Raw genomic sequence first — 15,652 nt, 5'->3', positions numbered from 1 at the left:
CTCAGTGTATAGCATGAAAAAAGGCTGACTTCAACTTATGGAAATTTTTCTCATTTTTGGATTATGATTTCCTTCCAGCATTAAAGGTTTTGCACTTTTAACGACGATATGTATGTACATTAGGGTGGTCCAAAAATACATACGGTACAAAAAATTAAAAATGTTAAGTTCTCATCCCCTACGATTTTTCTAAACGGAAAAAAGAATACCCGTATAAAAAGATATATTTAGAACTGCCTCAAAGCCCATGTATGTTATATGGGGAAAAACGATCGCGTAGAAACGGTATATAATTCTTGAAAAAATTGTTTCCCTTTAGAACAATCCTAAGGGGTGAGAGCTAACATTTTAAACTTGTTGTTCCCGTAGGTATTTTTGGCCCACCCTAATGTACATACATATCGTCGTAAAAAGTGCAAAACCGCGTGTCGTGGTTCCGCAAAACCTCGCATCTGACATTTGTGCCAAAAATGAGATTTACTCACCGGGAGCTCCTGGCATTAAGCCTTATCCATTCATACCTAACTATCGATATTTATGTATATATAAAAGAGAACCGTTTTGAAATAAGACTGGTGTTACTCTAGAAATTGGACCACCCTAATATATGTATGTACTTACATGTACTATTTATAACGCGCTTAGATTATCATAGGTAAATACAAAAGAAATTTCGCATAATTATTGATTTTCTACCTTATTGAGCAAAGTGCTAGCGCACAAGTAATTATATTTATTACAAGCTTCAATTCAATTGAGTCATTTAAACTCAAAAGCAGCAAGGGAGAAGTAAAAAACAACGATAAGTAAATACTAGTACTACAAACTATAAATACGATTTGTTGATAGTGCATATTTTTTATTCTGCTTCTAAATTACACTTAGCTTATCTAAGTAGCCACCATGAAATAAATAATATGTAATCTAGAGCAAATAAGCGAAAAGGAATTTTTTATAAAATTTTTATAAAAAATAAATGTCAAAAAAGTGTAATGTTCCCCTAAATATATTGTGCACAATATTTTTTTTTAAATACTATTTGTGTAACCATTTTCATGTTTTTTATTTTTTATTTGTAACGTTTTATTTTCTATTATTAGCGTTTGCTATTTACATAAGTGTAAAATGTGCTGCATACATACCTACATACATACATAAAGTATTCAAGTGGTATAAGTCATATCATTTGTTAGCTCGTAATTTTTTCGAAATTCGAATAATAATACTCTTTTGTTTACATTTGGCTCTGGCGAGCTGACTGTATGGAAATTTCGTGAACCTAGACTTTTATGCAAGTTTTGTATTTTGAAATTTGAATAAAGCTGAGTATTTAATTTCACATTGTCGGTGGAAAAATAAATAAAACTGAGTTGATAGTAAAAAATTTCTGATTTCTGATTAAATATACTAAGATTTCAATTAAAAAAGTGATGCCTATATGTTGCAAAGAACACGAAATCCCTAAATAAAAAAAAAATAAGAAAAATGTGTGTTTCTATGTCAAATCAGAAATAATTTTAACAGTATAACATTCGGTTTTTAGTTAGTGTACATAATAATGAAGAAAAAAATATTTGTGTTAATTGGAGGTAAGTTCTATGAATTTATTTATGCAAAAATATCGTCCTAAATTTCTTTTTGAGTTGTCGTTGTTTAGATCTAGGTGTGCGATATGTATAACAAAGGTCTGCCAAAGCAAAACAATATTTTTCCGGAAGTTATGCAAAATCTAAAAGAGAAAAAATGTAGAAAAAATTAAGATTTACAGATATCTGAAATTAACAAAATTGCAAAAGCAAAAACTAAACCTTAAAAATTTGTTGGGACATTTTTTCATACAATACCTCCCAACTAATCTTAAAAGGGCCTGACATTTTTAAGGTGTTCTTAAGCTATGAATTTTTAACGTAGAAAACGTTTTTTAGCAAACTCTAAATAAAGTTAGTTTAAATAATTTGTATTTAATTAAATTTATTTTTAATTTATAGTATAATTTTTTTTTTTTAATTTAAAAAATTCTTATCTTAAAAAACACCTTGAAAATTTCAAAATCTTTTAAAATCAGTTAGTGGTATTGTATAAAAAAATTTAGCCGATTTTTTAAATTTCTAAATTGCACATTCATACATACATATGTATATATATATTTTTTATGTAGCCCAAATATCACCTTTAAAAAGGGAACAAAACCATTTTTGTAGCTATTGAGATATTCAAAAAATAAACCTAGAAATAGCGATTTTCGAACTCCCGAAAAAAAAAATTGTTTCCTTTGGAAGAACTTCGTTATATGACAAAAGAAAAGTTCTGACCGAAATTAAAATCAAAAACGGGCGATTCCAACTACATATAGATGTAATATTTTTTTGAAGTATTCAAAGCCTATTTAGGTATTCTTCCTTTTTTTAGCCTCATCTCTCAGGAAACACTTATTCTTGATTCCCATGTGCTCTTCATTTGGGCCATCTTGGATTTCCATAGTCCAGTACAAACATCCAGATATCAACTTAGAGCTGCTGCCCCACTGTTGGTTGTTGTTGTAGCGGCACTACTACTGCTAACTACAATGCTTCATTAGACTAATGACATTTTCATTTCTATCGAAAAATGTTACCTTCTATTTGCCCTCTAAGCACAAATACTAAGAAGAGGGCAATTTTTTTTTGTCCGGCGTGTAAAATAATAACTGTCGCACCTAGTTTTTTGAATTACGATATGGTTAGCTTTATTTCGCTTAATTACCGACTTATTCATAAAAATATAAACTATTTACTAGATGCATATTTTAAGCATTAATTTCAATCCTTCTACTCTTGAGTTGCAGGACTAGCTTTAAACATTGGAGAAAAATTTCGCAGGCGGTTCGGTCAAGTTCGTTTGATATTTCGTTCCATATTTTTGTTAAATCCTTTTTAGAAATTATCCAAGGTCATGTTATTTATGTTACCTACTTTGCTTAGCATACAGCCCCAAACTCTCTAATCCGATGGGTTACCTAATAAATAAAGAAGATTGGCGCCGTTTTTCCGCTGAGATAAAATTTGGGAAACAATTCCTTTTCAGCTCTACCCAAGCGGTCGGCGGTAAGTGAGCAGCTGAACAGTTGCCGCAGTGAAATCCGTCAGAGTAAACACGATTGCGGCGCACGACGGCTTCCGTCAGTTGTCATTTTGATTTGAAAATTATCATTAAAGTTAAATATTTTTTCGGTACGTGCGTGTACGCAGATTTGCTGGAAATAGAAATGGATGAAAACATTAGCAAACTTGTGAAAATAATAAAAATGACTATCAATTAACATTGTACCTTCCCCACTGGCCGGTAAAAGTAGAAACAAATTTTAATCAGCCGTAAAACGTCGGCGGTAAAAACGCTGCCGCCGCAATTTTTAACCATTGCATATACCATTGTGAGTTTAAGTGCTGGTTTCTCCAACTCAACTTAACTTAGTTAAGCTAATTTTCTGGACTTAGTCAAGAATAAGCTGTGTAAAACGTAGGCTAACTTTTGACTTAAGTCCAAGAAGTGGCTAAACTAAGTTAAGTTGAGTTGGAGAAACCAGCCCTTAATTTTGACAGCGGTGAACCGTCGACCGCTTTACCGTCGTCCGCTGCAATTATGCATAGAGCTTTCACCTTTGGCTAACGGTTTACTCTGAATGTCTACTCCACAAACTGTTACTTAATTTAAGGCACTTACACAGCTTTCTTATTGAAAGAAAGCAATTTTTCTGAATATGTCCACACACGGCTTTTTTCGTCCTTTTTGTTGTTACTTATCAACGTTTTTGTCCACGTTTTTCCTTATTTCCAGAGTACTGGCTACAAAAAACTTTGATACAGTACGCTTAATACAAATTTTTTTCAATACAGAATATATTCGACATTTTTTTTATATCGAATTATTAAAAATCAACGCGATGCTTCAGCAACTAAAAACTTGCACATTATTACCCTAGAATTTAATGCGCTATTAATCTGCATACTCAAAAAATTATAAAAAAAATCTTAATAAAAAAGTTGAAAATTAAGCTGAAATTATGCAGCTTTTTTATAATTTTTGCACAAAGTTTGAAATGTGGATTTATATGGTGTTTGTTATATAATGAGCTGGAATTTTATGGTAAAATAATAAACGTTTAATAAACAAAAGAAAAAATGCCAAATTGATCAAAATGTTGATGACTTAATCAGCTGATCATAAGTGTATGTACGTAGGTACTGCGCATGCTGCATTAAAAAGCACGACTGATGCAGCGCAGTACTGCAGAAATGCTGCTTTTACGAATTTGCTAAAAATAATCGATCTTGTAGTGATGCTACAAGTTGGCATTCTCAAAAAAATATAAAATTTTAAATCCGTAAATCTCCAAAAAATATATATTTTTTACAAAATACAAAAAAAAAAAACAACACTTCCATTTACTTAATTACATACTCTTTTTATTTTATGCATATGTATAAATATTTATAATTTCAGCAACTATGTATTTAATAATATTTCTTAACATCACTTTTCGCTAAAAATAACCTTACCAAATAAGTATCCATTCACCTTCTTTATCGATTTTGACTTTGCTTTCTCACAATATTCATATGTATGGTAAGACTGCATGCATGTTTGCATGTGTATTGGTGTTATTATCATTTTAATTTATTTTTACTGCAGCAAAACAATTTCTCTACCCACATTTTGTACATATTAAATTTAAAGACAAATGTAAAAGCTTAAAAGTAACTAAAATAAACAATATGCACACATATACATAAGTATAAGGAGAGTAAGAGATAAAAAGAGAGTAAGAGCATTAGAGTTTACGATAGCGTGTGTGCGTGTGTGTGGGCGTTGTTATTAAGCGCGGGGTGAGTGTCAATTAACGGAAGCACACAAACATAGAAAGCTAGCATGGCATATACATATATGTATAAATTCATACATTTGGATGGATTCATGATTCAATAATACAAGGTTAGATAATTATTGACAGCTGCGGTTTGACACTCCCTTACAAAAGGTTGCATTTACGAAGGACAGAGAAAGGGCAAGAATGCAATCCCTTGTTGCGAAAATGGTAGTAGAAAAGTACGCAAAGAAGGCAATTAGTAGTGAAATTCCTTTCGTAAATTCTAATGTATTTTCAGGAAATCTCGCATTTTAAACGAAATGTTGAACGTAATATTGATATATCTTCGTGAATTACGTAATTTATATGCTATTTAGCCGTATAAAAACTGCAAAATGACTCAAAATTAAAATAAGACTACTATGAGATCGATGTAAACATCCAATGCTTATGTTTTCAACAGTTAAATATGCTTCATATGCATATACAAATAAACATTTTGCCCAAAAGCTTATACTTTTATTTGACACCAAAGCTACACTGTTTCCATGTAAATTTGCAAAGAAGCAACACGGTGCCACTACTAAGGGAGCGGTGCGAGAGAGACAACTGTCAGTTTATCGAACCTTGTATTATTGAATCATGGGATGGATGTATGTTTTGTTACTATAAAAATCTATAAGAATAAACATAATAGGTATGCGAAACGTAATACATATAATTTTTTGCATAGAATTATAATAAGAAATTTATGTAAAATGAATAAAAATCTCATGCTAAATCAAAATTTATAGGTACCTACCAATTGCAAAATCGAACTCGAAAATTATTACCTTAGAAATTTATAACAGCAAAGCCCGGCAGAAAACCTAGGAGCCTCCATTTTAAAACCCCATTATCCCGAACTGTGTATATATATGTATATACTAACGTACATTAGGGTAGTCCCTAAATGTAGGGAGCACATTTTTACATTAGATTTTCTTAACTCCTACGTCGATGCTGCTATAGTCGAAGATATCACATATAAATTTTGGTCCCGTTTGGAGACGGTTGAGGCGTGTCATACAGGGGGCAAATTACAGGTACCTCTATAGAGACACAAAAAATTAAAATAATTTTTTTTTCGTCTAATACCCAAAATTGATGCTATCATTGTCGAAGATATCACACATAAATTTACGTGTCGCACAGGGGGCAAAGATCAGATTACCCTATGACGACGTCTTAACCGAATTCAATCGGGACTAAAATTTATGTGTAATATCATCGTTTTTCGTTGTACCGATTTTGCGCATTTGATGAAAAAACATATTTTTAATTTTTTGAGTTCTTAGAGGCATCTGGTCTTTGACCCCTTTGCGACACGCCTTAATCGACTCCAATCGGGACCAAAATTTATATGTGATATCTTCGACTATGGTAGTATCGATTTTGGGTATTAGATAAAAAAAAATTATTTTAGGTTTTTGAGTCTCCATAGAGGAATCTGAACTTTGGTCCCTGTGCGACACGCCTTAACCGTCTCCAATCAGGACCAAAATTTATATGTATGTGATGAAGGGGTGAGACTGGAAAAAATCGTTAATTTGATTTCTGAGAACCACTCTTATGTACATATGTTTGTATATAGGAGTGTTCTTTACCGAAAAAAAATTAACCCCTATTTTTTCTTGGAAAATCGATACTTTTCGATTGGGAAACTTTTTCTCTTAAGAAGACCTTCAGTACTAATACCCAATGGCCTATTTAACCATTTTTAATATTAACTATTACTAAACCCCTCAAAAAACGCATATACAAATTTAAGAGTACCGTTAAGTTCTTTATGGTCGGATCTAAATTAAATTAGTATGTGACCACCTTACCTTTAAAACAAGAAATAATTATAGAAATCGCTTAATGTGTTTCAAAATTATGTTGTAACAAACATAACAATAAAAAAAATATTCCGACGAATTGATTACCTTCTCCTTTTTTGAAGTCGTTTAAAAACAGGAATATACTTTTATCGGTATAGAGCAATCCTAGGGTGTGAGAGCATTAAAATTCCGACTTTACTTTTTCACGTGCATTTTCGGACTACCCTAATGTATATACATTTGTATGTTCAGTCGCATTCAGATAAAAGAACTGATCCCGAATTAGGCGATTTTCTCTTTAAAGCAATATTTCATTGGGTTACCAACTAAGACTTAGGTGTAGTTTAAGATACCCTTTTAATAGAAAGTTATTAAAAAATATAAAATATTGTAAGTGCAACTTATTAATTTTTAATTCAAAGTCAACCCTTCTAAAGTCATTTATGTTGTTTTATCAAAGTGCCAGAGATTTGCACATACATACGTGTGTAGGTTGCAGCGCATCTTTTCCTTACCAAAATATTTTCTCCAGCAGCATAGACAATTTTGTCTTTGCATTTTTACCTACTTTGTTCTAAGCGCTCTAAAACTAATTTGATTGCTCTTAGTTTTTTTATATGCTTTGCTTTATTGGGTGCAGCTTGCAAATACATACGAATAGTTTTTTTTTTGCAACCGGCATTCACAATAATAGCTGAGACCTGCAACCCAACAAGCAAATAAGTTTAATATATGTACATGTCTTCCTACTTCCACATAGGCATATGTATATCAAATATCATCTTCAAAAAAAAAATTAGGTAGATTTTAGTTTTTATCTTCAACTAATGCAAATATNCCTACTTCCACATAGGCATATGTATATCAAATATCATCTTCAAAAAAAAATTTAGGTAGATTTTAGTTTTTATCTTCAACTAATGCAAATATTTTTTCCTCGTAATTGTATTCTCGTGTGATCATCCCTGCCTAATGCATTAATAAATCTCTCATTCGATTGTGATGAAGAAGTTTTGTTGGTATTGATGTACTTTAAATGCCGCTGAGATCAAGTTACCGGTAAAAATCGTATTTTCGGAACTTATTAAGTTCAGATGGATAGAGAAATTTTGGAAAAGGGGAGCTGTTAAGTGACATCAGCAGATAATCATGGGCCGAAGGGTTACCAGGACATAAAAGCTCGATTCGGTTTTATTCTGACAGATCCAAGTTTGACGATAGAGTAGACTGAAGAGTATACACTTGGCAACTCGGGTTGACTTGCACTTGACGCCCTTACGATCAAATGATAGCGAACTGCTGCAAATCTCTCAATGTGGTGGCAGAGCAGTTCGCTTGCTGATGATGTCAGACGGGCTTGCAAAAAAGGCTACTTTCGCACCACTTTCCCTGAATTCAAAAGGTTAAGCACGTTGCTCGCTTCCGACAAGCTTATGATAGAGAGTTTTTCTTAAGAGAAGCACGTACGAAGTGGAAATACTCAATTTTTATGTAGATGTTTTATGTGGATATCAGAAAATCGAAAGAGCTTATCAGTNCGAACTGGCTGCCGAGATAGGTCGATCTTCCACTCAGCCATCGAAATACTCTATTTTTATGTAGATGTTTTATGTGGATATCAGAAAATCGAAAGAGCTTATCAGTCCGAACTTAATGAAAACGACGAGCTACGGACCACAGCTGTCAAATTATTTTTCCATGTATTCTTATATAGATATGTAATTATTTTGGCGACGACAGGGCTATGCGACGACTGTGGTTGTGGCTAGATTAGATCTATTTTTATCTTCTTCGCGACTCAAACTCATACAAATTCATGATGTCGCTGCCGCGTTCAGAAATCATGTCGCCATCGACAAAGAGTTTAGATAATGAAGATAACAATTTGGAAGCTGTGGCCCGTAGCTCGTCGTTTTCAGTGTGTTCAGCACTTATATTGTTACATTTACATCCCATATTCTTTTAGGGAGATACGAAGAACGATTGCAAGTGCCCCCACAATTACTTTGTAAAAGCTGCCTTGATGTAGACGAGCCAGAAGTTGTCAAGCATTTCCTACTACGTATGTATGTGAATGTCCTACATTATGTAGATCATGACACATACTTGTCGTCAAATGAGGTAGAAAGCTTCAGGAAAGGCTTTAGTGTGATTCTTAAGAGCCTATCTGTCTGTTCGTTGGTCATATATTAGATACCAGTCTCGTCATAGACAAAAGAGGGGTAAATTGTGTCAAGCTCAGAAAGATAGAAAGATTAGTGCACGAGTATGTCAGAGCAAGAAGCATTGCGACCTGAGAGGTCTTTAGTATCTCTAAAGAAAGTCCCTAACCCAGTATCCTTCTCTAATGAATCATAAAAGGGCCTTGGGACTCTTAAGTAATTTTATATGTCTAGCCAGGGCTGGACAGTCACAAAGAAAGTATGTGTTCGGAAATTGTATCGTCATCAAGGCAGAGCTAGCATTCCGACTCTCCGATGACACCTATGCGGTGCATACGAAAACGTAGTTGGTTGTGGCCCGTTAGGTACCCGGAGCCACAACTTATAAAATTTTAGCCTGATGTTATTTCTGTTCAACTGAATAAAATCCGGTCTATTGAAAGGGTAGCCAAAGAGTTTGGCCTGCCTATGGCACCCCACCGCCTTCCAGTACTTGCTGCATTCAAAGTGCACCCACTCAACAATTATGGTTATCTAAGACGACCAACTAAGACCACATAATCGTTACGGTTCCAAAAAGGCAGTTAAGGATCCTTCTCGCGCCAGCTCGTCAGGGACTTCGTTGCCTTCGGTCCCACAGTGGCCTGGCACCCAGCAACAGGGTTACTGTATTATTTGCTGCCAGAATTTGAAGCTTGCTACAGCAGTCTTTAGCAAGCTTGGATTTCATCATACTGTTTGAGTGAGACCGGATCTCTGCTTGTCTATCTGAAAAGATAACTAGAAAAAGGCGCCCTTCAAACCATCTTCAATGTTAAATTGACGCAGGTTACAGTTGTCAAAACTTGGTGACGGGGTCCATGGACACATGTACTTGTTCTGTTATTCATCCTCGAACCGGATCAAGGTTTACCGTGTGCTTAATCTTCGCGATGTGGCGTTTTGTAAAATACGGCAAATTCTTAAAACCTCTGCAAAAAAAAGCGCGCCCACTCCATGGATTACCTACAAGTATGCAACCACCACGTTCGAACGTTGACTGGGTTGCAGTGCAAATTACCATTGTTGCATGAACAAAGACGCGTATAATACAAGACACGAAACCGGTAAGTGTGGTACACTCTTTGTTTGGGGTTTCTTGCCACCAAAGAGCGTGCATTGCGCCGCCACGATTCTGTGAGAACAGGTTTTAAGCCGAAAGTGTGAGGTGCCTGCAACGACGACGACAACGGCCACTCTTCCTACTCTCTTTTATTGTGCGCACGTGTATGGGTGTGTGTGTGTGTTTGTGTTTCTGTTTGTGTTTGTGTTTGTGTGTGAGTTAAAGCAAGAGTGTATTCTGCATTTTGTTTTTATCACATTCGGCGGGAGCGCGCGCACCTTCGTATTTTTTATATGCCATTACAAATATTCGAAAAACTTATATGCATGTATTGCTCTGTACATGTGAATTACCATTATATTTTTATATATTTTCCTCTGTTGCCTTGGCTCGTCTTTTTTACATTTTCATTATATTTAAGCGTAACGTCGTGTTGTCGTGAGCAGCGTAAGTGTTAAAGCAAAATAATAAAAATTTCATATTTTAGTTTTAAAATTATTGTCGGTGTGTGCGGTCGGTCCGTTTGTCGATCGGACGTCGGTTTGATAGAACAAGTTATTTGCTTGTATGTATGTATGTATGTATGACAAAAGAAAAAAATAAAGTAAAAATTAAATTTATTTTACTTACATATGTATAAAAAATTTATAATTGAAGGCAAAAAGTAAGAAATTTAAAAAATTAAAAAAACGTTTAAGTTGGCTTAAAATCGATATTTGACGTGCATTTTTTATGCTTAAAAAATATATAAAAATTACAAATACATATACATACAAATTTAATTTTTGCGAACATTGGCAAATTGTGAAATCGAAATCGGAAAAATTCGGTGTTAAATGGATAATCATCATCAAGCTGGTAAGTATTACAAATTGTTTTATAACTACAAATGCATGTGAATATTTTCTACTTACATACAATTTACATACATATGTATGTACATACATACATACATTCGAGTGGAATACTACATGGAAATTAAGCAATTCACAATAGACAGACAGTCGAGTTTAGTTGATATTCATGTAGATAGGCCGTGCGGCGCGCTCTGGAATACCTACATACATACATACGTACATACTACACATGTAGATAACATGGATTTTTCTATGCAATGAATAGCGAACGGAGGAGGGTGTGCGACGCTAGCCGGGTGCTACTAATTAAAAATACTATGTATTTGCTGCGCACATTTCTACATACATACTTAGACAAATTTTTGTATAAAAGTTTAATATAATCAATGCGTGTTATTATAAAACTTTTTTTCGCATACATAAAACGCTCCTTTGTACGTCGAGCATTGCCGAAATATGTACGTACGTGTGTATATGCACGAATGTATGTATTTTTATGTGTATAGTAGTGCCCATTTGTGGTGCATTTTAATTAAATTTTATATTTCATTTAAAGTAAAAGTTTTTTTTCATTGCTTTCATATAATAATAATATTTTACTTGATTAAATAGCAATCGCACAAATAATGGCAAAAAAAAGTGGTTCGCTGCTGCTCTACTAACTATGTATAAACTCTTGTGCAAGTAGTAGAAGGAAAAATATTTAAGTTTTTATTCTTTAACTTTGCGCAGTACAGTGCACACGAGCATGTAAACTAGAGTGTGAGTGAGATGGGTAAAATAGAAAAGAGCCGTAACGAAGCCGAGTGCTAGCCGCTGGCGTGATTAAAAATGAGACAAACGAGAGCCATCTTATTACCGATAGTTAATTTGCCGTTAAGTGGCTGAAGTTCTTTTTTTTTATTATTATTTTTCACAAGAGAGAAAGCAAGAGACGTTGACTGAGCGAGCTAGTGCGCACGCTTCTCAGAGAGCTGCAAGCGTCGTTTCACGAAGCGGTATGGTGTTGGTGGCGAATAAATTAAATTGCTGCTGCCAGCCAGCCAGCCATTGCCTGTGCTATTGACTTATAAAATTTTATTTAACTCGTAGAAGTAAAAACTAAAAACAATTTCATCATAGCTACACTACTAGCTCGTCTTGTTCATATAAAATTTAACACAATTTCGATTTTTCCACGTTAGTTTGCCGAGCTGTGTCGGTCACTACTACTACGCTTGTGGGTAGCAAATTTTTTAAAGTAAGAACATTTTTTGCATACATACGCACATAAATCATCGTATGTATATAAAAACTTTCTGAATAATGGCGATGGAAAGAAAGCATTTGATATATTTTTTTTCGATTGCTGGTTGCTATCGACGACAGACACTGTTTAAATCCAATAAAAAAAAAATGCGAAAATATTTGTGAAGATAAAAATGAAAAGCAATGGCGAAAACAAGAAAACTTATTGTAATTGAGCGTGTTGAAAAATAAGCACGCAATTGTGATAAATAAAAAATCTATTAAAATAAATGCGAACTATATATGTACATATGTATGTATGTACATATATATGTATGCAGGTATTATTATTACGTATTAAATTTGAGTCATAAAAATGTGAATTTAGCATACATATGTACATACAATTTCTACATAGTTACTTGCAAAAAAACCCTAGAGGATTAAAACTAAAAATTTTCGGCTGTCTATATTTTTGTGAATTTTGCCAACTTGCACTAGTTTTATACTCGAATGTATGTATGTATTGTAGTTTTATATATGTAGGCAAACAATAAAAAATTAGGGGTTGTATGCAAAACTAAATAAGTACTGAATAATTCTGGCTAAAAAAATTTAAACACACTGGTATGTACATACAAATTTTATTTTATAATAACAAAGGCGATTTTTTTTATAAAAATTGATGAAAATATACCTACAGTGAGTCAAAGGAGTAGGCACAGTGATTTGTTTTGCAATATTTCTATGTTTCTATGCCAACTTTTTTCGTTAGTTTTGTATAGCAAAAGTGAAATGGATTAGAGTTAAAAAATTCCATCAAATGGAATTGAAAAAAAAAACTGGGCAATAGAGTTTTATAGTTCATTTAATTTTTGTATAATAAAGTGTAAGTAGTTTTTTGAGCATATTTCATTTATTTTTTACCAAATTTTTTCGTTATTTTTTTTTAACAAAATTTCCATCAAAATTTGAAATTTCTTAATCAGAATTTGTGGATTTTTTTTTTTGTTAAGAATTAAAAAGAACTAGTTTTGTTTTGGCAATATTTCCATGTTTGGATGTCAATTTTTCCGTTAATTTTGTATAACAAACTCCAAACAAATCAAAGTTTAAAACTTTGTAAAAAAATTAATTAGATTATAAAAACTACTTGTTAGCAATGTATTTTAGCTTTAACTTTGTGCCACGATTTGTTTGTTAGGAAAAATGCAAAATACAACAAAGTCTAGCCGTATGAAGTTATGGCTGCAATGTCGGAGATCACCACATCTCCTCAGCAGGCTTCTTTTTCTAGACTTCAGCAGTGCTCGAACCTGCATCGTTGATGTGCGACGCTAACCACTGAGCTATGCACACCCCGTAAATTACCATTTTTGACCATATTCCGTATGTTGTTTATGCCAAGTTTTTGCCTTAATTTTGTTTGAAAATAAACTTCATACAACAACAAAATACGCTAAAAAGCCTCAACATTTTTTACAAGATTTACATCAATATTTAAAATTTTTGAATCAGGTTGTTTAGTTTTTATTTTTTATTTTTGTAAAAAGTTGTATAGCTCATTTCGGTACATTAAAGTGTAATTTTGAAACAGCTAAAAATTCCCATAGTTCTTTTTTTTAATTTTTCTAATACGAAAATTACCACTCACGATATTTTAATAGGGATGTATTCAAAATCAACAGGAATTTCGAGCAACTTCAAACTTGCACTTTATTGAGTGAGCTATAAAATGTTTAACCAAACAAATTTCGAAAAATTCTGCTTAAAAAAATTATTTTTTTCGCATTTTTTCTAAATTTTGTACAGTTCGGAAACTTTGTTCTATGTATGTGGATTAGTATGAACTACAGTGCCAAAATAACAATTATTTTTGAATATTTACAAGGTTTTTCTAAGTAATATTTTCGACTATTTAATAGAGCTTGAGGCTATTTTTTTGGTAATCAAAAAAAGTACTGTTTATACTAAAAAAAAAAACAAAACAATTACATATATTAACAAACGTTTCAAGCGTCATACAAAACTTAGAGAAATTCTTCAAAATTTCAAGCTACAAAATTTCGAAAATTTCTATCAAAATTTCAAATTTTTACCCACAACCTCTGCATACATATTTATGTATGTATGTACATAGATTTGTATGTACATGTGTAGCTTTTTTTGAAGGAGACGTGAGCTATCAAAGAACGTTGAAATTAACCCTTATTTATAGCTTATAAACTATGATATCCGTTGTGAAAAGAAATTATTGCACGTTATACATAAGGGGAGGGTTACAATGTCAGCTTGAAATTAATAGTATTTTTTTTTTTGAAATGTTCTGCTTAACCCCTTATTCCCCGTTACCAAAATAGTGAGCTTAGATTTAAATTTGCATTTTAAGACACTAACACACTTACATAAGACATCCTGTAAATACCTTATTTATAACTCAAAAAATTACACCCTGTGCCACCAAAATTTCTTTATTGCTCATTCGGCAGTTAACTATCGATTTTCAGTACAAAAACTTAGGAGTCAACTTCCGAATGTTAGTTAAGTCTCGACTGTAAAAACGGCCCTAAGAAACTCAACTTTATAGCCGATTTCCACCGTGCTTTAACTACAGTTTCCGATTAAATGTATTTCAGAACTCGAAATTTCCCGGTCTAAATGAAAGTGTTCACTGGCCATATTATAATAACGTAAGTAAATTTTGTATGATATTTTTAGGCGCATCTAAGCCATAACTGCATATATCTTCTTCAGCATAAATATATAGAAAAATTAAAATTAACTATATTTTTTTTTTTGTTGAATTTTCACGGAGAAGAGTCTAACTAAGGGTCAATAGAAAAGCAGAATAAGCAATCTGCAATAAGAAGTCGTATATTCGAGCTAAATCCGATGCATTGCTAGTGCTTAATATTTTTGGAACTTAAGTCAACGCTGTATTGTAATTTAGGTTTTGGTGGAATTGCGTTATATTTTTATGAAGTTAAGTAGATTTTTTTTCTTTTCAATTAACAAAAAAAAAACTTGTATAAAATATGTGATTTGAAAACAGAACTCTAGAATCTAGAATAAAAAACTCGAAAATGAAATCAAATTTTAATAAAAATAATTTTTTTTTAAATTAATTCATTCATAATTTTTCCAGCCTGAGTTGACAGCTCTTCGACTTTTTGCTCGCATAAATAGCAAGTCAAGGTAAAGTGACACAGCATCTTTTTATCGCTCACTCCGCATAATCGATAAGTAAATGTAAATTGAGTGAATAACAGTAAATATTTACCCATACGTTGTAACTTGTGAAGAGAAGAAAACAATTTCTAGTACTAATTAACATACATACATATGTATATGTATATAAAACTAAAAAATTGTAGTGTTAAAAACAAAAGCAATTAATAACCAACTTATTAATATATAAAAATCTAGTTTTGCATACAAACAAATGACGTAAAATTTGAAACGAACTCAAAGGCGTATCTCGCGATCAAAACATTTAAAATTAGTTTAACATACTAAATATTTCTATCTCATTTTTAATTACGCCTCTTTGCAGCGTCAACAAACAACGTAAGCCACAATAACACCGCTGTGGATTACGG

At 32.7% G+C, this 15,652-nt stretch overlaps 1 protein-coding gene across 3 annotated transcripts in view; it reads left to right on the top strand.

Moving 5' to 3' along the window:
- The window catches only part of jigr1 (jing interacting gene regulatory 1), a 45,147-nt gene that overhangs the window by 24,605 nt on the left and 4,890 nt on the right, over positions 1 to 15,652 (top strand). Inside the window, exon 1 of one of the 3 annotated variants that reach the window (XM_017624785.1) lies at positions 9,533 to 10,827. The exons of 1 other annotated variant lie outside the window; for it this stretch is intronic. In XM_017624785.1, coding sequence (XP_017480274.1) covers positions 10,806 to 10,827 — 22 coding nt within the window. In that variant the 5' untranslated portion in view covers positions 9,533 to 10,805. Of the gene's footprint in view, positions 1 to 9,532; positions 10,828 to 11,385; positions 12,067 to 15,652 lie in introns of those variants that run through there. One more of the 3 variants, XM_017624793.1, reaches the window with a different exon arrangement.

This window comes from Rhagoletis zephyria, unplaced genomic scaffold (genome assembly GCF_001687245.7).
Source record: "Rhagoletis zephyria isolate East Lansing unplaced genomic scaffold, Rhagoletis_zephyria_1.1 Rzeph_scaffold_00059, whole genome shotgun sequence".
Taxonomy (NCBI): Eukaryota; Metazoa; Arthropoda; class Insecta; order Diptera; family Tephritidae; genus Rhagoletis; species Rhagoletis zephyria.
Note: the sequence above shows the minus strand (reverse complement) of the source record. Positions and strands in the feature narration are given on the sequence as shown.